The sequence below is a fragment of the Letharia lupina genome (assembly GCF_014066315.1).
Source record: "Letharia lupina isolate WasteWater1 chromosome Unknown contig_14, whole genome shotgun sequence".
In the NCBI taxonomy this organism is placed as follows: domain Eukaryota; kingdom Fungi; phylum Ascomycota; class Lecanoromycetes; order Lecanorales; family Parmeliaceae; genus Letharia; species Letharia lupina.
In genome coordinates this window covers 1413668-1437389 of record NW_023502983.1, presented here as the reverse complement: position 1 = coordinate 1437389, position 23722 = coordinate 1413668, and the positions used below count along the sequence as shown (strand labels likewise).

The 23722-nt window shown below is 51.1% G+C and overlaps 10 protein-coding genes across 10 annotated transcripts; 5 read left to right on the top strand and 5 right to left on the bottom strand.

The window, feature by feature from the left end:
* Positions 1-74: 74 nt before the first annotated feature.
* HO133_002368 (uncharacterized protein) lies at positions 75-1631 on the bottom strand (the record flags this gene model as incomplete). Its single annotated transcript, XM_037293294.1, has 3 exons — positions 75-787; positions 902-1262; positions 1533-1631. The coding sequence occupies 3 exons, from the start codon at positions 1629-1631 to the stop codon at positions 75-77; spliced, it is 1173 nt and encodes a 390-aa protein (XP_037150947.1).
* A 509-nt stretch (positions 1632-2140) lies between these two features.
* Positions 2141-3609, top strand: HO133_002367 (uncharacterized protein; the record flags this gene model as incomplete). The annotated part of the gene is made up of 2 exons (XM_037293293.1): positions 2141-2214; positions 2271-3609. 2 exons carry the CDS (start codon positions 2141-2143, stop codon positions 3607-3609), a joined length of 1413 nt encoding a protein of 470 aa, XP_037150946.1.
* Positions 3610-3933: 324 nt separating this feature from the next.
* Positions 3934-5686, bottom strand: HO133_002366 (uncharacterized protein; the record flags this gene model as incomplete). Its single annotated transcript, XM_037293292.1, has 2 exons — positions 3934-5247; positions 5303-5686. 2 exons carry the CDS (start codon positions 5684-5686, stop codon positions 3934-3936), a joined length of 1698 nt encoding a protein of 565 aa, XP_037150945.1.
* Positions 5687-6070: 384 nt separating this feature from the next.
* Positions 6071-8238, top strand: HO133_002365 (uncharacterized protein; the record flags this gene model as incomplete). Its single annotated transcript, XM_037293291.1, has 3 exons — positions 6071-7224; positions 7280-8115; positions 8168-8238. The coding sequence occupies 3 exons, from the start codon at positions 6071-6073 to the stop codon at positions 8236-8238; spliced, it is 2061 nt and encodes a 686-aa protein (XP_037150944.1).
* A 619-nt stretch (positions 8239-8857) lies between these two features.
* HO133_002364 (uncharacterized protein) lies at positions 8858-10025 on the top strand (the record flags this gene model as incomplete). The annotated part of the gene is made up of 2 exons (XM_037293290.1): positions 8858-9079; positions 9144-10025. The coding sequence occupies 2 exons, from the start codon at positions 8858-8860 to the stop codon at positions 10023-10025; spliced, it is 1104 nt and encodes a 367-aa protein (XP_037150943.1).
* A 1081-nt stretch (positions 10026-11106) lies between these two features.
* HO133_002363 (uncharacterized protein) lies at positions 11107-12504 on the top strand (the record flags this gene model as incomplete). The annotated part of the gene is made up of 1 exon (XM_037293289.1): positions 11107-12504. The coding sequence occupies one exon, from the start codon at positions 11107-11109 to the stop codon at positions 12502-12504; it is 1398 nt and encodes a 465-aa protein (XP_037150942.1).
* A 492-nt stretch (positions 12505-12996) lies between these two features.
* On the top strand, positions 12997-16518 carry HO133_002362 (uncharacterized protein; the record flags this gene model as incomplete). The annotated part of the gene is made up of 1 exon (XM_037293288.1): positions 12997-16518. The coding sequence occupies one exon, from the start codon at positions 12997-12999 to the stop codon at positions 16516-16518; it is 3522 nt and encodes a 1173-aa protein (XP_037150941.1).
* Positions 16519-18997: 2479 nt separating this feature from the next.
* On the bottom strand, positions 18998-19842 carry HO133_002361 (uncharacterized protein; the record flags this gene model as incomplete). Its single annotated transcript, XM_037293287.1, has 3 exons — positions 18998-19300; positions 19529-19674; positions 19806-19842. 3 exons carry the CDS (start codon positions 19840-19842, stop codon positions 18998-19000), a joined length of 486 nt encoding a protein of 161 aa, XP_037150940.1.
* Positions 19843-19909: 67 nt separating this feature from the next.
* On the bottom strand, positions 19910-20977 carry HO133_002360 (uncharacterized protein; the record flags this gene model as incomplete). Its single annotated transcript, XM_037293286.1, has 4 exons — positions 19910-19996; positions 20059-20065; positions 20236-20580; positions 20664-20977. The coding sequence occupies 4 exons, from the start codon at positions 20975-20977 to the stop codon at positions 19910-19912; spliced, it is 753 nt and encodes a 250-aa protein (XP_037150939.1).
* Positions 20978-21005: 28 nt separating this feature from the next.
* Positions 21006-22697, bottom strand: HO133_002359 (uncharacterized protein; the record flags this gene model as incomplete). Its single annotated transcript, XM_037293285.1, has 3 exons — positions 21006-21470; positions 21518-21805; positions 22662-22697. 3 exons carry the CDS (start codon positions 22695-22697, stop codon positions 21006-21008), a joined length of 789 nt encoding a protein of 262 aa, XP_037150938.1.
* Positions 22698-23722: the final 1025 nt, after the last annotated feature.

The following is a 23722-nucleotide window of genomic DNA, read 5'->3' as shown; positions in this document are numbered from 1 at the left end:
TCTGGAAACTTCGAACCCCTTTAGATACGCTAAGAGATCGACTCAACGCCCAAACTCCAACTGAACGCCTTTCTTCAACCAGCACCCCCAGCCCTCTCACTCTCTTGACTCAACGGCGAGCTTCCAGCCCCCTCACCTCTCGTCACCAACTCTGTCCGCGCAGTCTCTCTCGACACGGTCCCCCTCATTAGATCGTCACCCGCCAACTCCTCAGGCGGCCCCGGTACATCATGAAATCCGTTTACATTAGGCGTCACAGGACTGACTCCGTACGCCGGATGATGCTCGTTAATATACGTGCTCCCCGCCAACTCCGTCGGCGTCATTACCCTGCCTGGTGCATGGCTTCCCAAAGGCGTGTTGAACCATATTGCGTTATCTGGCAGTGGTGGTGTGGGAGGGCGGATCGTATGAGGACTAGGTAGCTCGGAGACGGCGGCTTGTGATCCATTAAAGCCGCCTTGGTACATATTTCCAGACTCGGGCTTAGGCATATTGGCTTCCTCTCTTTGAGCGCGTTTCTGGGCGCGGCGTTTTCGGATGAAGATGGCCAGTGCGATTAATGCGAGCGCTCCACCACAAGCCGCGCCTACAGCGATACCGACTTTGGCGCCCACCGATAGTGCGGATTGTTGTCGTTGCCTGAGGGCGTAGCGGAGAGTAAAGACTTCGGTGTTGATCATACTAACCGATGCTCCGGAAGCACTCAGTGTTGCATTCGGGGATTGAACGGCCGGGCTTGATGTTGTGTAGCAGGGTGTCTCGCCTGCGAGAGCGGAGGTGTAGACTGACCAGCCACTGCTCGGAATGTAAGCGGAAGAGAGAAGAGATCAACACTGAAGAGAAACTTACGTAGGGCAGCATGCATTACTTGTAGTAAAATAATCTTGGGGACAAATACTAAGCTTTCCTCCAATATTGATATTGAAGGGACAGCACTCAGGGGCTTCTTCCGAACAGCCCACCCATGGGTACTCAAGGATGTCGCCAGCGTTCAGCGTGGTTGTGGCGATTTGTGGAATAGTACATGTTCCTGTCAAAAGTGGCTTCCCAGTGAACGTAGCCACGGGCCCTGTAGTAGCCACGCTAGGACCAGCTTCGACACTTCCATTATTGTAGTTCGTCGGGAATGCGCCTTGGTCGTTGACCGTCGCCCCTAGCCGGTTGGTCAGGATGGTCGTAAGTGAGCCCCGAGAATTTGTAGTGGTCTCGCTGGGACATCCTATAGAAAACGAAACAGTGACATTGACATTCCCACAAACCTGTGAGTTGAAATTTGTGGCCGCTGCAGACAGGTCAGCAGACGATCAGGGCTGTGTCCCTCAGGATTCGTGTACCTGTTTGGTCTGCCTGATCACAATTCTGTGAGAGACAACAAGCGAAGGAGTTGAGGTAGGTGACACTGTTACACAGACAGTGGATGTCCACACTCTCACAGCCCCCCTGAGACGCTGTCGCATTTTGGAGGCACGTTTGCTGGACGTAAGCAGTCAGCAAACTCTTAATACCAGCATTCAATCCATTCGACTTACAGCGCACGCCGGTAGCGCAGCTAGAGCTCCGCCGCCAGATGTTGACGCTGAAAAGGCTGTCGCCGCCAAAGTAGCAATGACAATAATTTGTGGCAACATTGGGACAGCGTTTTAATTCTGTTTCCTTGGTAGGAAGAGACTATACATTTCGAGGCAATGACGGTATACAGAAAGACTTGACCAAGATACGGAAGTGGGCAAGACAAAGGAATGTGCTTGCCAGACCACGTGTCTTGTTTCCATGAGAACGGCATAAAGGAGAAATGTCACCGCATGCGGAGAACAGAACGACTTCTAGCCCTCATTCGACTGAATTCAGGCAGAGATCTCGAAAGAATGTTGATTTCTTTTTTCGCATCAAAAGCGAAGAGAGGCGTCACCAGTAAGAGATAATCCTTGCCGGACGTGGTCACATAGTAATATTGCACCGAGCCATATCACTGATGATAATGCACACGGTATGAACAGCATTGTGATGGCGTTTGCTGAATAGTGATGGTAGTGGGTTGAATGATGGAGCGACTGAATTTGGAAACGCTGGAACTCAAGTTCGTTGCGGTTTCCGCTTTCGGAACATGTTGTTTCTATAAGATTATATCTTGCGATAAATGGACGAGACCGACGACCTTCGTCCGCAAGACAATGAACAGCATAGCTATGTGCTTATTACCGGAGCCAACAGGTGAGATCGACAACAAAAAGAATCCGTATGATGTGCTGACAAGCAGTACTACATAGTGGCCTTGGGTTCGCCATCTGCTGCCGATTAATCGATGAATTCATATCTTCACGACCAACATTCGAATGCCTTACCCTCATCATCACCACTCGAGATTCTAGAAAGAGCGGTGACACTGTCAAGCGCCTTGAGCGGTATCTCGAGAGGCAATCAAGAGAACTTGATGCGCCCTTGAAACATCGAATATCTCTTCAGCCCGAGCAAGTTGATCTGACATCCCTTCGTTCGGTACAAACCCTGTCCACCAGACTTCTCGGAAATCTTCCACGCCTCGATACCATCATCTGCAATGCGGGATATGGCGCATTCACAGGCATTGACTGGCCAATCGCTATCAAGGAGACTTTGACTGACTTTGTTACATCACTCACCTACCCTTCTTTCAAGCTGAGCGCCACTGGCGAGACCACTGCTGCCCAAACAGGCTCTAGGGAGCTCGATATTAAAGCTGGTAACAGCCCAAATGATGAACCTCCTCTCGGCCAAGTCTTCACATCCAATGTCTTTGGACATTATCTGCTCTCCCACCAACTCATTCCTCTCCTCTCCGCGTCTCCAGACCACGGCCGGATAGTCTTCATATCCAGCATTGAGTGTCTCGCATCCCACTTCAATTCCGCCGATATCCAGGGTCTCGCTTCCTCCAAAGCTTACGAGTCTTCAAAACGCCTCACGGACATTATAGTGCTCACATCAACGCTTCCCTCCATGAAACCCTTCGTTCAGCGCTTTCTGACCCCTTCTCCCTCGACACCCTCACAGTCGATCTTGCTTCTCGATAACGAGCCGTCAGACTCTACTAGAAGCTCTACTCCAGATACCCCACCTCAACGTATCAGCTTGTCAGATAATGAATACCGTCTACCCACCAACCCTGAGCCAAAGATCTATGTCTCCCACCCTGGCATCTGCGCCACCTCCATCATCACGCTCTCCATCATCCCCTTCTACCTCCGTATCCTCGCCTTCTACATAGCACGCTGGCTTGGCTCGCCCTGGCACACGGTCTCCGCTTACAAAGGGGCTTGTGCGCCTGTCTGGCTTGCACTAGCCGAACAAGACGAGCTTGAGGATATCGAGCAAAGAGAGGGGAAGGGCAAATGGGGGAGCGTCTGCGATAGAATGGGACATGAGAGAGTTGTGAGAACCGCGGTGGACGGGTGGGGTTTGGGAGGACGAATGGGGGAAGGAGACATGAGCAACAGGATTGGATCTAGGAGGGGCTTCCAAGAAGTGACTAGAGAGGATAGAGAAGGTTTCGAGGAACTAGGCAGGGAGTGCTGGAGGGAAATGGAGGGATTAAGGGTGGCGTGGGAGGAGATGCTGAGGCAGGAATGATATCCATTGATACTAGCTATCTGGTATGTCGAGCGATGTTTTTAATTGAAATTGAAAATAACCATCTATATGTAAGAATTAATCTGAGGAGACGAAGTGAGTCAAATCGCTCTCTCGCACTTCTCAATTGTGCATCAACTCTATCCTCACGTATTTAGTGGCATCCCACAGGTAACAAGTGATTCCTCCAAAACACGCTGAGCATTCATAATGTCATTAGCGACGTTGTATACAATTTCCCGCCTTGGAATTCAAAGCCATACAAATTCATAGCATCACACGTTTCCAATCTATACACAACCTCGATCAAAGGAAGTGGACTGATCAAGCTTTCACGCCATTGCTACCCCACAGATCTTTCCAAAACTGCTTGAAACCGTACTGCGGCTTTCTACTATCATACACTTTGACCTTCTCACTCGAAAACCTCTCCAGCACACCACCAGGCCTATGGCCCACAATCTCCACTTTGATCCTCTCCGGCCTCCTAGCTCTCTCTCGAATCTCATTGGGCAGCTGCGGTGCTATGTCCGCGAAGCAAGAGCGTAGTTCGCGTTCGAGAGAGAAATACGGCTTTTTGGCTAGATCGGGCGCTTGCAAGTTGTAGGAGCGGGTGATGTTGTTGATTTCGGTGATGGCGAGGGTGTGGTAGGCGCGTTCAAGGGATTCCCAGGCGGGGTCCCGAAACGGTGCCAGGCGGGGGAGTGATGGCGCGGTTGGCAAAGTATTCTCAGCGCTGGATGCAGAAGCATGGTCGGTGACCTCTGATATTGCTTGAGCTGGTTGGGAAGTGGGCCAATCATTGGCTAGATCCTCTGAGACTCTGATTTTAGAGTCTGTTGTTTCGCTGGATGGAGTTGGAGTTTCTGTTACTGTGACTTGAGATAATCGTCCTTCACGGTCAATCTCGGTCATCGATTCTGTTTTCGTCGCCTTGGGATTATTGCCCGCTTCAGCTATAGCGTAGGCTTCTGCTCGCGTGACTTGTGTCTCCAAAGATCCTCCTTTACTAGCAATCACCCGTGCGGAATGCCTTTTCCAATCTGCTCTCAGTCTAGCTCTAAACACATTTGCAGCTTTGATGAGCTCCTGCTGCTTCTCGATCCATGGAGGTACAATTTCTTGCTTCTGTATAATCTTGTTCATGAAGTATTCGGTCGTGTCTAGGAACGGGCTGTTGGCGTTATGGTCTCTCTCGACGTTCAGCCCTTTCCCACGCGCTATGTTCTTGAATTGGCCCCGAGCAATGGCGTCTTCGATTCGCTCGTTGGCCAGCGCTGCAAGGCCCTGGACCGAGCCTGGCATCGGACGAGCACCAGCTGTGAAACGCTCCTTCAGTATCTTTCGCATTTTCTCTCTTTCCTTCTCCGACAAGGATGCATCTTGACTCAGTGCGTAGACAGATGTCCGATCTCGAGCATTCGCCAAGCGCTCCCCATGAGACCTCTGTACAGCCTTCTTCATTCGCATGTCAACGCTGGCGGGCGGTCCGCGCGGCGTAGGGATCTTTGGAGGACCAGTACCGCGGAGAGGCTTGTGAGCATCGTTGAGCATGCGTAGAGCAGCATCTTCGAGGCGTTCAGTGCCTGCCCAAGGCTCAGCAGCGGCGATTCCTTGGGTTCCTTTGCCTGCGCTGGACTAGATGTATGTAAATTTCTGACACCTGTCATGTGAGTGAATGATTTGAACGTACTGGTAAGCTGGCTTGTGCAAACGCAGCAGCGTTCTCGCTTCTGAAAGAGCTCTCTTGCAGTCGCGCCTCGAGTTTCTTTTTCAATTCCTCAGAGAATCCTCCTTCTTTAATGACTTTCTTCGCACTTCGACCATCTTGTTCAATCATTTCATCTGTCATCTGTGCCAATCTTCCCGACATTCTACCCTCCGCTTGGCCCTGTCCGTTGGCCTTTGAGATAGAATCCGAATCCTCATCATCGTTTGGGCTCTCTTGTGGCAAATTTGTCGACTGAGCAAAACCTCGTGAGAGTTTGTCATTTTTGCGGGATCGTGCTGACAATGGAGATTGCCTATAAAGGCAGCGAATGCATATGTATGAACTCGCCCGCTTTGCTATGTTCATGTAGATTGTAATGGGTTGTGTATTTGTTCGGTGACGTTGCAGACGGTCAGGCTTTCGACCTTGGGATAGGGTTAGGGCTTTTGCATAACATGGATCGGAGCTTGGCAAGCATCATTCGCCGATGAGTCTCGGCAAAGGTTCCCAGCTCCAGCCAGTGGTTGAGCAAATGTGATTTCCACCTCAATCACTCTCTCCAATGATTCACGATCCCCCAACTTGTACTCATGACTTTTCCCACTGCTTTGCCATCAGTCAAGGTGGTCAACCAACGTGATATTCTTCTGAACCCTATTAATACCTTTCTTGAGCCTCGAAGCACAGAATCACAACCCTCTTGCGCCGCACTGGAGACTATTACTCTCCTTCACCGTTCGCACTGCAGAAATGAGGGCATTCTCGAATGCTACGATTGGCGACCAGCCTACAGCATCGAACAGACGCCAGCCTGTTCGTCAAACACGTACCAATCCTGCTAGAACCGCTACAAATGTCGTCCAACCTCAGGCGGGCGCCCTCGCCCAAGCGCCAGACGTTGACCGCAACGCGAACCCGGGATTTTATCCTGCCATTACACATTTCACAGATGCAATCACTGCATTACCAAAAGAAATGATTCGACATTACACCATGCTGAAAGAGGTTGATGCTAAGACACATGGACCTGAAGCGCTCCTAGGGCAATACCTCAACGCAGCGCTGAAAGCTCCGAGCCCCCTTCAACAGCAGGCGTTTCGAACGCAAGCCAACAAAGCTGAAAATGCGACCCATAATGCAGCCTCAAACGGTCCACCTTCAGACAACACTGGGAGTGGGTCCCAGCGCACTGCCTATGACGACCCTGCAAATTTAGCTCGTCGAGGTCACTTTCACAATATGCGCTTAGCTATGCTCGAGATGCTCCAGACCCTCGACGAGAAGAACCACGTCTTGAACACCGCGATTGACAGCCTCGACAAACAAATGAAACGCTGCAACAGCTCCTACCCCCACATCGAGGACGAGATTAGCGAAGAAGCACGGTACGGTAGCTTGACCCATTGGGCTTATACAGATCAGAGCGCGGAGAAAAAGGGAATGATTGCGGGAGAGCGCACGAGACGAGCTGCGAATACAGCAGCAGCAGCAGCAGCCCAACAGGAGGCGGAAGGTGCGGCCATGCGAAGCGAAGCAAGACGTGAGGCCTTAGCAGCACGCAAGCAACGGAATCAACATGTGGACTCCGATTTCGATGATGGGCGAGCCATAAGTAAGAATCCTAAATCTGGCGGCAAAGGGCGAAAAGCTGCAGATGCAAATCTTGGCACAGCTGTAGGACTTGGAGTACTGAACGGAGCTACACCACCAAACAAGCGGCGCAAGGTCGAGAAAGCCACGGGAGGTCTACCTGCGGAGAGGGCGATGGCTTCAGTATACGGAGCAAATGGAGGCAATGGTCGGGGCCTTGCCAGCAGTCCTAGAGACATTCCTGGAAACGACGCCACTGGAAAGAAGAGAGGTCGTGGAGGAAATCTAGCGGTGAATGGGACTGTAAGAAAGAGGTAAGTGCAGTTGCGTTGCTGAGGTCCCATTCATGCTAAGGTTTTCGGTTCCAAGGACGAATACGAACGCATCGACTGTCAACCCACCATCTTTGGCCTCTTCACCAGTCGTCGCCACGTTTGCTGCCGCAAAGGATCGTGGAGGTAAGAGTCCGGCGCCGTCAATGATGCAACGGCTGCCATCGGCACGGGCTCGCCAGAACTCAACACAGTCCGCGGTGCAATTAGCCAGAAATCGGTCATCGTCGACGAATGTCAGGGCTACGAACGGAAACGGCCTGCACGGCACAACGGCAGATGTTGAAAAGGTGTCCGGTCTGACAGGTAGGACACCCGGAGATGTCAAAAGCACTATGAAAGAGACAGTCAACGCTAAGGGGGAGCACCTTGTCGAGGATATTGGTACTGGCGACGGAGCGGGCGATCTGCGTGGTGCCCTTGTAGTGGGAAGCAGAAATACTGATCGTTTGAAGCGCGAAGAGACAGAGAACGGTTCTGGCAGAACTCGCGGCGACAGACCTCCATCGATATCTGTCTCTACTCGAGGAGGGAACAGCAAGGGACCCTCGAAGACCGCGACACCTATCAATGCCAGCTTTGCAGAACCGCATAGGACTCGAGGACCACGCGCTTCAGACGCACCGCTCAAGCGATCTCACAAGAAAGGAGCGGGCCTGGCGGCTCAGATCGCAGCCGCAGCTGCAGCGCAAGACGGTGAAGACTCTTCAATGCAAGGTGAAGAAGACGAAGAGGATGGACCAGGACAGGAACGGTACTGCTACTGCGACGGGGTCAGCTATGGCGAAATGGTTGGCTGCGATGGTGACAATTGCGAGAGAGAATGGTTCCACCTGGATTGTGTGGGGCTGAGTAGGGCGCCCGCAAAGAACGGTAAGTCTCCTTTGCATTTTGAAAACTCGTGGACTCTGCTAAACCGTAACAGCGAAATGGTACTGTGACGAGTGTAAAGAAAATCTCAAGAGCGCCAAGTTCAATGGCGCCAACGGGAGGTGACATCGGTTACCATTTTTTGGCACCCAGCATCTGAAAGCATGATAGCACGGCGTCTATGATGGAAGGAATGGTTTTAATATGCGGCAATGCTGTCTGGTAAGATAGTATCCCACAAGAGGCTGCCTCATCGTAAATGGTCGATGATTTGTATTTACGCTCGTATGATGGCGAATCTTCTCAATGAAGTTTCTTTAACTGATGACAGAGACCTCTCCTATATGCTTCAAGCTTCGACGATTGGCAAACCCAATAATAGTCTATGAGACAACACCGAGCTGAGTGAGCCATAGAATCAGTGTTAGCACTCAGCACAGTGGCGGAATGCCAAGCCGCTGTCGATAGGGCTGAACGGACCGCGAAAAGAAAAAGTACCGACAAAACACAGTCAACAGGACAACCAGCAACAAATTCTTTGGCCCAATTCCACGCTGTGCGTCTTTCAGCATGGCTGGATACCGCGGCGGAGTTCCGAGTTCCGGTAGGAGGACATAATATAACATAGCATTGCCCAGCCCCTTGCTCCAAGATCATCTTCCGAAGTGCACTTTTCCTCGCAACAGCTCTGCTCACTTCAACAGCTTACATCAGAGCAACTTGAAAGCGAAGACCAATATCAGCCATGCCTTCCATGCACCTTTCTCAAATCCGAAGATGGCTTTTACAGTCTCCTCCCGTGGAATGGGGCATAATGCAGCTCCGCGAGCTCCTAATCGGTGCTTTGCGGCAGGGACCTATACCTCAGCATGTAGCCTTCGTGATGGACGGAAACCGACGTTTTGCAAGGACGCATGGAATAGAGACGTTGGAAGGGCATAATTTGGGCTTCGAAGCATTGGCGCGAGTGAGTCGCCGGTTCAACGTCTGGACATCGAGCAATTGAGCTAACATGCTTGACTTTGTGCCAGATCCTCGAAGTCTGCTACAAATCTGGCGTCAAAGTCGTCACAATCTACGCTTTCAGCATCGAGAATTTCAAGCGGTCGAAATACGAGGTCGACGCGCTTATGGAAATGGCGAAAGTAAAGCTATCACAGTTAGCACAGCATGGCGACCTGCTAGACAGGTACGGAGCCTGCATCAAGGTCCTGGGGCAGCGCGAGCTTGTGAAGCCAGACGTTCTCAAAGCTGTTGATCGAGCTGTTGCCATGACCGAGCACAACAAAGATGCGATCCTGAATGTCTGCTTCCCATACACCTCCCATGACGAGATCACCACGGCCATAAGAGACACCGTGATCGAGTATTCCAAACCTCTACCCTCACAGAACCGTTCCTTCTCCGAGTCGCATATCGCCCATACCATCCGATCTCGACATCTCTCAGCTGCCACTCCGAAGGCTGGATCACATTCTCCTTCCCTGGGCGCTACTTCCGACACGGAAGACTCCGTTCCATCGGCTTCTTCGTCTACCACTCTACATCCTGAGTCTCCATCCGATCCCACGCCTCTAGACGACGATGGAGATGGCAAATACCGCGAAACGTATCCTGATCCAGAAACCATCACACCTAGTATCTTGAATGATCACATGTATACTGCCGGCCTCCCTCCTTTGGAGCTACTAGTGCGGACGTCTGGGGTGGAGAGACTCAGTGATTTCCTGCTTTGGCAATGTCACCAAAATACGGAGATTGTGTTTCTGGAAACCCTGTGGCCTGAATTTGACCTATGGACGTTTCTACCTGTATTAGTGGAATGGCAGTGGAAACGGCGAAAAGGAGTTGAGAGACAATTGGAAATCCGCAACGAAACTGACGGAAGGACTTTGAAGATCAAGGACCGATGATGCATGATGCCCATAGATAAAAGATAGATCAAATAGACTTTCTTTCGCGTACTTATACCCTTGCTCCTTTTTGTCGCATATTGCATGCGTCTGACTTGCATTAGAGGTGTTCGCGGACCTGCAAACTGGAGGCTCCTCGGCTATTATAGCTGGAGAATGCGGCCTTGGCACTCTTGGCAAAAGTGATGTAAGGAAATATCTAGAGTCCAATTGCCTCAATACTATAAAAACTTCAATTATATCGTATAGGCTTATACTTTCATATATTTTGAATGAAACAAAATGCTTCTTAATAGCGTATCTCTTAAATTCAGCGATATCGATATAGATTCTCGAAAAACTCGCACAGTATCGAATTTTAGGTACTCTATAACAACAACCATTGAATGCTAAGTTCTATTCTTTACTTTTAATAGATCCGTACGTATATATAACACACCGAGGCCTATCTTGAAGATTAATATCGAAGTCGTATGTGGTATGCTGGTATTCGATGCTATTACACACGGACAATATCAAGCAAGGTCTTAGCATTTTCGGAGCGTGCTACAGCAGAGAATTTTATAAATAGCCACTACGATGTTGAGTGGCCACTGCGACGTGGGCTTTCGGAGAAGAATGGAGAACAGTAGAGAAGAACGGAGAAGGATGGCCACTGCGCCGTGGGCTGCGACGTCTGTGTGTGACACGTCGGATTATTGATGTATCGTAATATTTTTATGTTTACATTAAAAACACGTTGTTAAAGTCATGAATTGAGCTTAAACTAGTGTAATCCGGGTGATTTAATTGAAATCGGGTAAAGCTGACTGTAATGTAAGATTTTGCGGTCAGACGTGCTCCGTAGTAAGCAAGAAGGGGTTACCCCGAAGGGGCTTAGCCAGCGAAGAAGGGACCAGATTCCAAATACACTACTAACCGTGTGCACTGTGCTCGTGCCTTGCTTTCTACACCCGTTTCATAGTGGAATCCATAGTGGAATCCATCGTGGAATTCGGATGACTTGCGCGACTTTCCCATGACACAATGCCTTCACCATTGAATCCACAAACGCTTCGGGCATCTGCTCGAAGCCACGACAATGCTCTCTTTTTGCCTGCACCGACGCAGCCTCTCTATCCTTATATTCCCCTTCATCATCGTCACAGCTCTCATCATTACACAAACCGGCCTCCACCATAGCATTCCCGGGCCGCTTGGACGCACCAAACAACCCATACCTACCGTGAAACCGACACCTCTTCACAAACCTATCTCCACGGCCACTCCTACACCAGTCATAGACGCCTTTCCTCTCGCAGCATCTGCGAAATCCCCAGCTGACCTGCCTCCGATCCCATCATGGAACAATCCTCCCACTCCTCATGTCAATGAATCGACTCCACTCTTCATTGGCTTCACGCGCAATTGGCCTCTCCTTCAACAGACTGTCGTATCTTACATCACAGCAGGATGGCCTCCAGAAGACATCTACGTGATCGAGAACACCGGAGTAATGCATTCGAACCGCAATAACCTTCTCACCCTTCAAAACCCTTTCTATCTCGACCATCACCGATTAACCAAGATCTTATCTGTCAATGTCATCTCCACGCCTACTCTCTTCACTTTCGCTCAATTGCAAAATTTCTATACATTCACAGCATTGGAGAACAACTGGTCGCATTACTGGTGGGCTCATATGGACACGGTCGTGCTCAGCGACGAGGAATGGGATGGCGAATCCTACAAGTCGCTTTATATGCGCGCTGTAGATGCTTTAAGGGAAACGCTGGATCCTGCCTGGGGTCCACTTGCTACGCGGTGGTTTGCGTACGACAAATTAGCGTTAGTGCGTACCCAGGCATTCGTGGAAATTGGGGGGTGGGATACCATGATTCCTTTCTACATGACCGATTGCGACATGCATGAACGACTGTGGATGAGAGAATTCAGGATCGAAGGCGCAGAGGCAGGAAGGGTGTGGGATGTTCATACCTCCCTGGACGATCTAGAACGACTATACAAACGCGGTGCTGATTCTCCAAAGGCGACGGCAAAGAGAGAAGGCGCCACAGAAATCCTTCCCCGAGAGCCAGAAGGTCAACGCAACTCTGCCGTCTATCAGGAGCTTGTGCATAGCCTCAATCTTCTGCAGGACCTCAAATCGAATGCCGAAGGCGGCCGGAACACCTGGCAAGCACGGCAGCGTGGAGGTCACGGCGAACCCTTTTATAGAGACCCCGAGGGCTTTGAAAAGGGAATCTGGATGTGGATGGACTTCGGCCGTGACGTGTATACGGAAAAATGGGGCAGGGGACCATGTAACCTGAGGGAAGCAGGGTTGGTAGAGGAAGATGCATGGAGGCTCGTCAAGGACTGGGAGAATGCCGATGTCCAGAAGCAATTCAGGCTCGATAGGGAAAAGGAAGCCAAAGAGCAAGTGATCAAGGAGAAGGCAAAGGAGAAGGAGGGGGCGAAGGAGAAGACTTCTGTATGAAAGATTTGAGTAAGCTCACGCAGCTATTCGATGTTGCCAAGCGGGTCGGGTGTATGAAAGAGCATAGCAATGGCGTTCGGGGTCCAAGCAAATAGAGTACATATACCCAGGTGGCAGTCGCTTTCCAGTACATAGCAGCAACCATATTCTCTATGACCAAGAATTGCAATTTCATGTCTCTTGCAAGGCTCAATCTGATGTGGGAGACATTAGGTAGTAGTATTGTTTGAGTCTCGACTCTCGAGTCCAGACATTCTTAAATCCGAAAGGCCCGCGCTCGGCATTGACCGCCGCTTTTAGTGACGTTTTTGCAATGGCCATTTGTGCGGCCCCATACCCTTTGTTATTCTCACATTCGAGTACCACACAACCTCTCGACCTTTTCCTAAACTTATACGCGAGTCAATGCTGGTAGTTGACTATAGCGCTATGCTTTTGCCTACCTTTCTGAAGCGAGCCTAGCCTTTCCTGCCCAAGAGGCCTTTTCCAACAATGTTCTCCTACCTTCACGGCATACGGCCCAACAACAGACGCTCAGCTATCCCACAAGCTGCACTTCCTCCCCAAAGTCCTGCCTCAAGATACTATCATGAGGGCTTTCCACCACCCCAAGGTCCTCCAACCTTCAACCTGGATCCTCCGCGTCCACGATCCTCTCAAACCAACAGTCTCAATGACTCGCCCGTCTCACCCAATCCTCCAGTATTGCCACCAATCCCACGCGTCGCTTCCCAAAGAGATTCGGAAAGAGCAGAGGCAAGAGATGCTTGGACTCACAAAGAAGAACCTGCACCTTCGGAACCCCAAAAGCGCCCCCCGCAACAAGTTCCATCAGTCCCACCAGTACCTGTGCCGAGCAACAGCTGCAGTACCTCAATGGCACCGAAAGATCGCCCGAATAGAACATCTGGAGGCTCTGGGACCGGGAAATTACCGACGCATTCAGAGCAAAGCCAACCCCAGATTTCTACAGGCAGGCCAAGGCGGCCAATAGATGCAGCTTACGAGTCCATGAGGTCTTACAGCGAGCCGCTTGGTCGACAATCTTTACGAACTGCGCCAGAAAGTCAACTATATATTCCTGAACCGTTACGGCGCCCTCCACCACCACCGCCAAAACCCTCCCATCACGAACCTGAACACCAACGGCAGGCTCCACCTCAGCCTGGCAAGCCCCATCACCAAGCGCAGCCAACGACAAGTCAGAACCGTTATGCCAAGACTAGGCTCAATCTTCTCAATCCAATGTCTCTTCTGGCGCGTCGAAGGTCGTCCCAAGCAGTGGAAGAAGCATATTCACAGAGTCAGACTACATCTGGCATGCGGCTGCCGGATGACTATGACCCAAGGATACGTGGTAAAGTAGTTCACGACTTCAGTGCTCCTCGGCCAGGCCGCAATAATTCGTCCAGTGAGTCCAGTATACCAATAGTACAGACCAAGGAAAAGGGTGGGTCGTCGGAAATTAGCCAAAAAAGGATCTCCCCAAACCCGGGTTCTTCATTCCTAGAGGACGAAAGCCCTAGCAGCACCGAGAGAGAGCATACTCCAGTCTTTAAGGAGAACTTTGACGATAACATAGAGGCATGGCATGACGATCTTGACAGTCCCGCCAAACGGCGGACGTCAGCATTCATGTACAAGATGTCTCTCCAAGAGTCTCGGCCAGAACCAGATCCATCGTCCTTGCCGGCTTTCGCACGTGCACTGCCCCCGAAAGTGCCCCCCAAGGCCGGTCAAACATTTTCAAGCAGTATCGACGCCATTCGGAAAACCTCTTCTCCCCCTCCAAGGCCTCCTCTTGACAAGGTGCTGGAAACTCCCCTTCCAAACCAAGAATCTGCTCAACCATACCCAGCTATGTCGCCACCAAAAGCTCGATCTCGATCTACTTCGCTTTCCGATCCGAATTTCGAAGGTCCAGGATCTCCACGTCGCTACAAAAGCAACGCGTCTCGTTTCAGCTTCGACCTTGCCGGCGTAGGCTCAGCTGCTCAGGAACAGCTACTGGAAGAGAGGCACCGGCAGCAGAAAGCCAAACGGAAACAACGTGAGAGTGTCCTCTCTGATGGCAATGAATTGTATGACGAGGATGAATATGCTGATTATGGTGACATGGAGGACGATGACGGCTTGGAGGAAAAGATACCCGGCGTCAATGCTGATGATGAAGACTTCGAATTGCCTGTCATGCAACAAGCCCCAGAGTTGAACTTTATACTACCTAACAAGTCTTCGCTCGACAGCGACTCCGGTCCTGTGAGCACAGGTCTCACTTCACCGGGCACGCTGCGCGACAGCCAAAGTCAGCCGAATGGCGTTGTAGTCTTAAATGCGTCACCGAAATTAGCCCAGCTACAGCTCGAAGTATTTCAGAGTCCATCGAAAGAGGAAAACTCGCGTCCGAAATCCGTCCCTGGTGTAGCAAGTGATCCAGGTTTCAATGTACAGCCTCTGCCACGAGAGACTGCATCAGAAAGCAATCTCGTTGGTTTGCCAAGCCGTTATGAATGTCAAGATTATGATGATGATATGTACTTCGATGATGGAATGATCGAAGACATCGATGATGGAGAGAATCAAGGCTTTGATGAATCAGTGTTCGATGACGATACGAGCAGAGTGTATGGACTGCCGCTGAGAGATTTGAAGCCTCTACCAGTGCCTCAAAACCCAAACAACCTTATGATAGGCCAGACCAAAGGACAAGAAACTCATGTGGCTCGCCAGCCCTTGAACAATCATGACCCTAGACATCCTAACCTGCCAGAATCGCCAGAAGATGATGCTACTGCGGCCGAATTGAGGGACTCAGTAACAGATCTGAAGCAGCCGACGCGACGAAGCTTTAGCCAAGCTGCTGGTCTTACGCAAGACAACCTGGGCCTACATGATCAACTAGCAATGGCGGCCAATCAAGCAGAGCTCGCTGGACGGTTTCAGCGGTCCTACAGTCTGGCAAGCACCCATGAGTCCAACGATGGTCTCGAGCCTTCGGCGCAGATGCATGCATATAAAACCCAAATGACCCTGCCTGTGAACAGTTTCTCAGGGCCTAGGATGAGTGAAGATGCCGAGAATTTCGCCTTTGATGACGCCCACATGGGCTTCGACGATGAAGAAGCCGACGACACAATCATTGCAGCCGCTAATGCCGAAGCTCTCGAGAACGACGATGACGGGTTTTACGGCCAAGAATTTGGTTTCTTCGCTCGTGCATCCGGCTTCAACGAATCCGAATACGTGCATGGTGGTTATTTTGGCCCCCGAGTGCTCGAGGGTATCCACAGGATGAACAGTGGCCGTGAAAACAAGGATCCCAGTCTCACGCCAATCACGGAACGGAGCGAATGGAGCAACCGCAACTCTGCCATCTCACTTGCCATGCACGGCTATCCTCTTTCGGCGCAATATCCGTCGAATCCGCAATTAGCAAGCTTGATGAATCTTCCCGAAGACGATATGTCGCTCGAAGCACTGCAGAAACTGCGCCGTGGAGCCTGGGATGGCAGTAACGGCAGTCTGCAAAGTAGCATCAATAGTCAAAACAGCGGCTCGCCGCTAACCTTTCTCCAACAAGGCATGATGGTTCCGTCGCTGCTACAACCAGCGGACGGTAACGGACACAATGTCAACGCCAGCAACCAAAACCTCGCAGGCTCTTTCCACAGCTTTTCCTCCAGTAACGGGCATCCGTCCTCAGTCGACAGTGATCCTTCTCCTTTGCTCGAAAGTCCCACCATAACTCTCTCCACCTCTCAACCCGGTCTCTACATACCACAGCCGATGGGTGCGCCACCGCCTCCACCAGCTGACAGTACGTCACCGGTGAGGAGGAGTGCCATCATTGGGAAAAGTCCTTGGGCGCCGAGTCATAGTAGGAATAGCAGTGGAGCAGAAAGTGTGAGTTACAGGGAAGAAGGTGGAAATTGGGTATGTGAGAAACGAAGAGTGGATGCGACAGGGGAGATAGAGGTGCTCGGGAGGAGTGTTGTTGAAGGAGGAAGGATATGATAAGGTAGTAAAATACTGATGAATATACTGAAAGGAGAATTACATATGGGAGGTCTCCATCAACGATCAGCGAGGAGTTTACACGACTTTGGGATGGATAATATACTTCTAGAGATACCCAGCGGTGGATTACTTACCCGCTTTTGCTACGTAAGGGGAGCATCTTGGCTAGTCGTCATGTATTTATTGAGAGAAGGTGGTGGCGATTGCAATATAATCTAATTTACCTCTGTCAGTACCAACGTGTATCTGCTTAACAAGTTATCTGGCGCCATCACCCTCCATGCAACTGTCGAGTCCTTTCCCAGTCACGAGACAGTACCACACCACCCTCCACTGCCATCTCAGCTCTAGAAAAGGTCTTTCCCAACCAGGTAGCAAGAGCACAACGGCCGGCTGACCGAATCAAGAAACAAAGCTCAAAAATCTCAACAAACAACCTTCCTCGGCGCTCCCTCCGTTTCCGCCACCCGGCGGAAACTCGGGCATCCAGCCACACCAAGAAGCGAGCACGCCCTTCGTCTTCTTCTTCTCCTTCTTCTTCTCCTTCTCCTTCTCCTTCTCCTTCTTCTTCTTCTTCTCCTTCTCCTTCTCCTTCTCCTTCTTCTTCTTCTATCCGTGAACCCAGCCCCAACGACCTCCACCCGCCCCTCAATACCGCATCCATCCCGAACCATCTCGCCGATCCCAATCGATCATAGAGTAAAGCAACCCCGCCAGAAACGCCGCGGGGGGGAAGTCTTCTCCCGGATCAATCAGCGCCACTTTTCGAAAGGGGTCGATCCGCGGCTCCGAAACGCATGGGATGCCGGTTTTGGGGGGGGGGGAGTGTGGCCGCCGCTCGCTCCTAGGGTGTAGGCTCAGCCGCTAGTCCTTTTTCGAGCTGGATGGGATGGTGAAAGGGTTGGGCGGGAGGAGTGGCGAGGCGTCTCGAATCTGGGGCGGGCGTCGGCCGGTGTACGTCAATCTACGTGGATATGCACGCTCCGGAATTCGGAATCTTTGTGTGGTATCCATCACAACGGTATGATAGAATGAATGAAAAATGTATAAGATACAGAACGCGGTTTCTAAACTTCAAGAATGGTTGAAATTGAAATCGTATCGATGGAGTTATACAATAGTGTCAGGAAGACAGGCTCGATACCTTATTTGTCACACCATCTATCATATACCACCATCAACACGACCTCGATTTCTAAAAGTTCCCGGCGTTTTGAAAGATTCTCTCCTACTATAATACATCAAGGTCCGGACTTTGGCGAGTGCACATCCAAGTAGGTAGACACAAGTACGTCCATCCCATCCTCTGCCCCCTAGACCTCGCTTCAACCCATCCACTTCCAGGGCAGACATCACCGCCACACCAACCGCAAACTCTCTCATCGCAGCATCCCGAGCACATCAAGGACGAACCCAACCGTTCTCAGACCCACTGTCGAAAAACATCTCTCTCTCTCATTCCAATCCCTTCCTTCCTCCCTCCCTTCCTTCCTTCCTTCCTCCCTTCCTCCCTCCCTCCCTTCCTCCCTCCCTTCCTTCCTCCCTCCCTTCCTCCCTTCACACCGCGGATGCCAACCAAGCAAGACCAAGACTCTCGGCTCCATACCGCGATCTCGCTCCCAAGATAGTCCGCGGGGATCCGAGAACATCTACCCATCCAGACGAAATAAAAGGCCGAGGGGGAGCCGTCGATCGGGGTAACCCTTGCCCTGCATCCGCGCCGTAGCTGGCCTGCAGCGCGAGGATTCAAAGCGGAGGTATGCGGAGTCGAGGTCCTCAGCAGCTACGGACGCGGTCGGGAGCGCACTCACCGACCGGATAGTCACCCCCACCCCCAACCATCACCATCTTCTCCCGTCACCCATCGCGATCTCAACAAACGCTCCGCCTCGTTCGTTCGTTCGTTCGATCGTGGGTAGGCCCATCTGCACCCGGCACACACACACGTCGTGGACGAAACCGAAAGGGCGATGCACACACGTGACCGAGTGGCGCGGAATGAAACCTTTTGGGATGGAGGGCGGTAGGTGAGCACGGTCGGCCGGCTTGCTGGCTTGCGTCTCCGCGCTACGTTTCTTTGCGGGGCGGGGAGATGGGGTAGGTATTCGATTTCGAGCTCGGTCGGGAGTTTTGGCTTCGGCTGGGGTGATTGCAGAATGCATGTGCGAGCTGCTTGATGTGATACGCGAGTGTTTGAAGGGAATGTTTGGCGTGGGCGGGCAGGAGTGCGACGGTGAGATTGTGTCGAGGGGAACGTTTTAAAAGGTAATTGTGTGGATATAAGCTATGTAAAGAAATTATCATTGCTTCGTACTGATACCCCCAGGTCTCACCTGAATCCCACTTCCCTATTGTGAGCTGATCATCCGACAACCCTTGCCTCAGCGTCTTCAAATACTTCTCGAACTCCCCACTGACTTCTATAACATGATTCAAATGCTCCTAGCAGAACGTTTCTTCCTTGGTACAGCGCCAGCTAGCGAGCCGTAATGATCGCATTGCGGATCTGGCAGCCGTTCGTGTCCTCCTTGACAAGCTCATCGACGTTGTCCATAACGTCGTCGAACTCGATACTGCTGGCGTCAAGGCTTCTGAGTCGGGCAAGGAAGTTGCGCCAAATCTTTTTCTGTTGAGCGACGGTCAGGTTTTCGTAGCGCAGGGCCAGCTGGATACGGGATTTGAAACGCCTCGTCGAAAGTGCCGACACGGTTGGAGGTGCGGGATGTGGATGCCAACGTTGTATTCCAGGACGCGCAGGAAAACCGAGACTAGAGCATTTCTCCGTAGATCTGCCAAGCCACGTTCCAAGAACACATCCGCCTCGTCAAGGAGAACAACTATCAGTCATTAATCTCGACCTTTTTAATAGCGAAGCTTTGACCTACCACAATCCCAAATCTTGCCCAGAGTAAATACGGAGTCCAAATATGTCTCAACCTGGTCAGGTTTCGTGCCAATGTCGCCGCAAGTAAATCGGAACAATGGTTTCTCTGCAATTTCGGGCCACCCTTTCCGCTGTGAATGTTTTGCCAGTCCCCGGGCCACCATGTGGCAGGATAGTCAAGCCGTTCCCTTTGCCAAGAATGAGATCCGTCGACTTCTCGGCCGCAAGTTGGTTGGTTATGAGAGCCTGCGCAAGCTCTTTGGTCTTCTCTTTAGCAACAAGGGTTTTCAAAGGCTTGCTTGTTCCCAATGACATCCGAGATCTGATCGACTAAGAGGTCTCCTGCAATGCACAGTCAGCTGGCGAAAGCATGGTGATGGGCGAAGAATGGTGTACTTACGCCATTCTTTAGTTTGCAGGTTGTAGCCTGTGATCATTGGTGGAAATACGAGTAGTGATTCCGAGCCGGGAGGCTTGTCTCTGGTCATCGTCTTCGCATCAATATCAGGGTGAAGCGGGTTTGTAGATAGCTGAGAATATGGGATGTAGCGTCTTGTAAGTGTCGATGTCGATCATGTATCTTTCGCCAACCTGTCAGGGTATCAGTTGATGATGGAAAATGCCTTATGATTGTTATTGAGCTTCTGACGCACACTTACGCTACCCAGAACAAAGGTTTCGTCATCCGAATAGGATACGAAGCGCTTCGTGCGGCACTTCCAAAACATCTTCCCTCTAACCTCATGTAGTTTATGCAAGCCACCCTCATCAAATCGCAAAGGAAAATAGTTCAGGCTATCTATCCTGACTTCATCATCTTCGTCACCCACTTGAGCTGAATCTTGATTGTAGTCCGCTTTCTCTCAAACGAGCCGTCGAAGGCCCAAGACCATGCGGCGACCTCAAATTTGTACGTTCGCTTTCTCGGCCCCTGTTTCTTTTCTGCATTGAGCGTGAGAGGCCGTCCTTCTTCTGATTTGCGTGAACCCTCCCTGTCCGGTTTTCCTTCTTTAGCCCAAGTTGTTGCTACATAGGCGTGGGGCACAGCGTCTTGTGTCCTGACTAACACATCGCCTGGTCGTACAAGGTATTTCACTAGCCGTCTCGAGACCATACCTTTGGCTGCGCGGCGCTTTGCAGCAACGTGTGTTTTGGCCATGGCTGGCGAGTACGCTCTCGTTCAGCTGTTGAGTCATGTTCGAGGGGACTGAAATGGGGTATAACGTGATCGAATAGCGGCATGCTGTGGTAGATAAACATGTAAGGGGCTGGTATCTCCCTATCCGGATCAAAATTCGGAAAGAAATTGGCAAAGTCTGGAATGCTTCCTCCCAGCCGTTCCACTGCTGATATCAGATGCTCCGAGTTTAGGACCAGTGTCTGCTTCGATGGCTCAGGGATGCGATACACGCCGTCCTTCGACATTCTTTTGCTGTTATCGGCTGGTGGGGATTGATCATATCCCTTGTAGAAAATGAAAGCAATCTCGGGATGTCGCTCGAGATGGAACTGAACATTTTTCAGTGGCGAATTTGCGTAAAGGACCGGTCCTCTTGCACCTTCCTGCCCCATGGTGGTGACTCCAAAAATACGTTTGGGTCTATGTAGTGGAAGGTTCTCCAGGTGGCGCCGTATGCGAGGTTTCTTCTGCTGTCCCGTTTCTTACTTCATGGTTTTCCCGCTCCAAGCTCTTTAGACGACTCAATAGATCTTCCATCGAATAGTTTTGCTCCGGGGAAGATGCATGGGTGGAAATGTTGAGATTGTTTGCGCGGCTGGACTCCTGCAATGTACCCCTACTATTGCGATGTGGATGATTGAAGGTGATTTCCGATACCCATGTCTCAAGATGCGACTTTTCCTCCACATTGTCGTTTGATATGCTCACCGCGGACCCAATCAACTCCTTCCTAATGGAAGACGAATCACTTGAGCGATTCGCTGGAATACATACTATTTCTGGCGACCTCCTACGGCGCCTTCTAGACGGATCCCGCAGCCCAGGAGAATTTGACCTTGTCGGCCGTGCCGCTATGGTGTCTAATCCAGCAGCTTTGCGATGGCCCTAACGCTCCTTATTTTATGTCTAGGTTGTATCGAAATGAGACCTACCGGAGCGATGTCTGCCTCATCAAGTGGCTTCGACAGAGCAGCCAATTTCTCTTGAGACAATTGACTACCAGACGTCTGGTCTTGCGAGATGGTCAAATGCGCTGAGAGGCCTGCAGCAGGAACACTTCCTTGAACATCTTTATTCTTCTCAATAGTTGCAGTATCCCGGCCGGTAGTTCCAGCCTTTTCACGCTCCCTGTAGATGAAGCCGAGCTCTGTGGGGGTCTCCGTCGAGGGTTGGCTCTGACACTCTATTGACCCCCTCAGAGACCCTTTCTGTATGTGCCTCTACGGGTACGTCGACTTCAGCCTCTCTTTCTGATTCTCCGTCCTCGAGTGCTATGACGCTATAGTGTGAGGATGAAACAACTCGTGGCGTCTGTCTTGGCGACAGTGAGAGATCGGCCGCTCCGGCGATTGTCCAGCGCGTTACTTTCGTATCGATTGCTGTCTTCGAGCCGCTTCGCACTCGTATCTGCTGCGATAAATGTCGCGTACTCGAATGTATCACATTTCTGGATACTTGGGTCCGGTAACGGCCATTAGGAACATACTTGAGCAAGCGAATAAGTTAAGAACTGTACCGAGTATCGATTGTCGCACAAGGTTAACCCTTCAGTCAGCCCCGCGGTGTGGGTAGCTGCGTGGAAAGAGTACTTCCAAAAGTCGGCCCACTTAAGCTGCTAACATCATTGACCGAAGCAGCCAGCGTTTTTTGGGCAGCTCTCGAATGTTTAGTATCATCGATCATGCATCCGTTCTCCAAGAGTGTAGACTAGGTATTAGAATCTGCGATGCAATCTCAATCACAATGGTACCAAGCGGACGAGGACAAACCGTATGCATTGATCAAGAGGCCAACCAGTTTCAGTGTATGCCTGCTTACTCGGTCTCATTCGTCAGATGTCTTGATGCCGCTCGTGAAGCTTTCAACAAAGCTGTCGAAATCTTTGGTTCGACCGTCACCAAAGATTTCACAAAAGAAGGGCTGCAGTCCAAGGCGCTACAAGTCGTGAAGACGTCAGGCGTACGGTAGTAGACGCAAAGACCCAGTACGACGCAGCGCACGAACACTCAAAGATTAACAAATGGTTATTGAAGTTCTCAAGTCGCGTACAATTCTATGGAAACATCCTGGACGTACTCGCGCAGCAGCACCCAGAATATGTCTCGTTAGCATGGGCAGCGATGAAGTTTCTGTTCGTGGTAAGTAACCAGAGTCGAAGATCACTCGTCTGGCGCTGAACCTCCTCAGTTGGCCGTGAACCCGAAAGGATGACACGATCCCTTGCCAAAGGTCTTTGCCAAATTGCAGACTCGTTACCTCAAATCGAACTTGTCACGGTGCTTTATCCAACCACAAGGCTGAAGCAAGCTCTCTCTGAACTCTATGCTCTCGTAATTCGATTCTTGATGCGAGCACGGGATTGGTACTGGAAAAGTAAGCCAATGCACGTTCTGCACTCGCTAACACGTCCCGTTGAACTGCGCTAAGCCGATCTCATTGAAGACATAGGGGCATGCACGCGGACGGTTTATGGCTTGGCTTCTGCTGTCGCTCAGGCCGAACAGCGAGATATTCACTTGGGAATGCAGGAGCTGATCAGAAGACAAAATAACCCTGATGCTGTACTCAAGGAGGTACAGAGCTTGCTGATCAGTAAGTCAAGATTATCGTAGAGCGTCCTGACGCTGACCATGAATACTACGCATAGCATATCAGTTCGGTCAATTCGAGCGCCCACCTTGATGCCAATCAACGACTCTCGGACTTGCAGGTATCACAGATTATGACCTTCACCTCCGGTCCCTGTAGCATGGACGCAGTCAAGAGCCTCCAATACTGCACTTTCATGCGAAACAGAAACCGGTCAAGATCCGTTCCGGCTCCTGAGCCTTTCTGGCCGAGGCCCAAGTTCCAGACCTGGAAAGCCACGAGAGATTCTTCGTTGGTAATGATAAAAGGCAATCATACCAGCCGCTGATGTGAAGGACTTCTGTGTAAACGCCATTGGTCTACTCCGTGACTCCAAGGTCCCAGTCCTCTGGGCATAGAAGACTATCGAACAGGACACCATCGAAACGCCGTCCGTAGTTGACTTGCTAAAAGATCTAGTGTCTCAAGCGTTGCGGCTCAACGACGCTCTCCATAGTGAGCGATCCATGGCATTGAGCTGCACGAAGTTCCAACGCGCGGAAACGGAG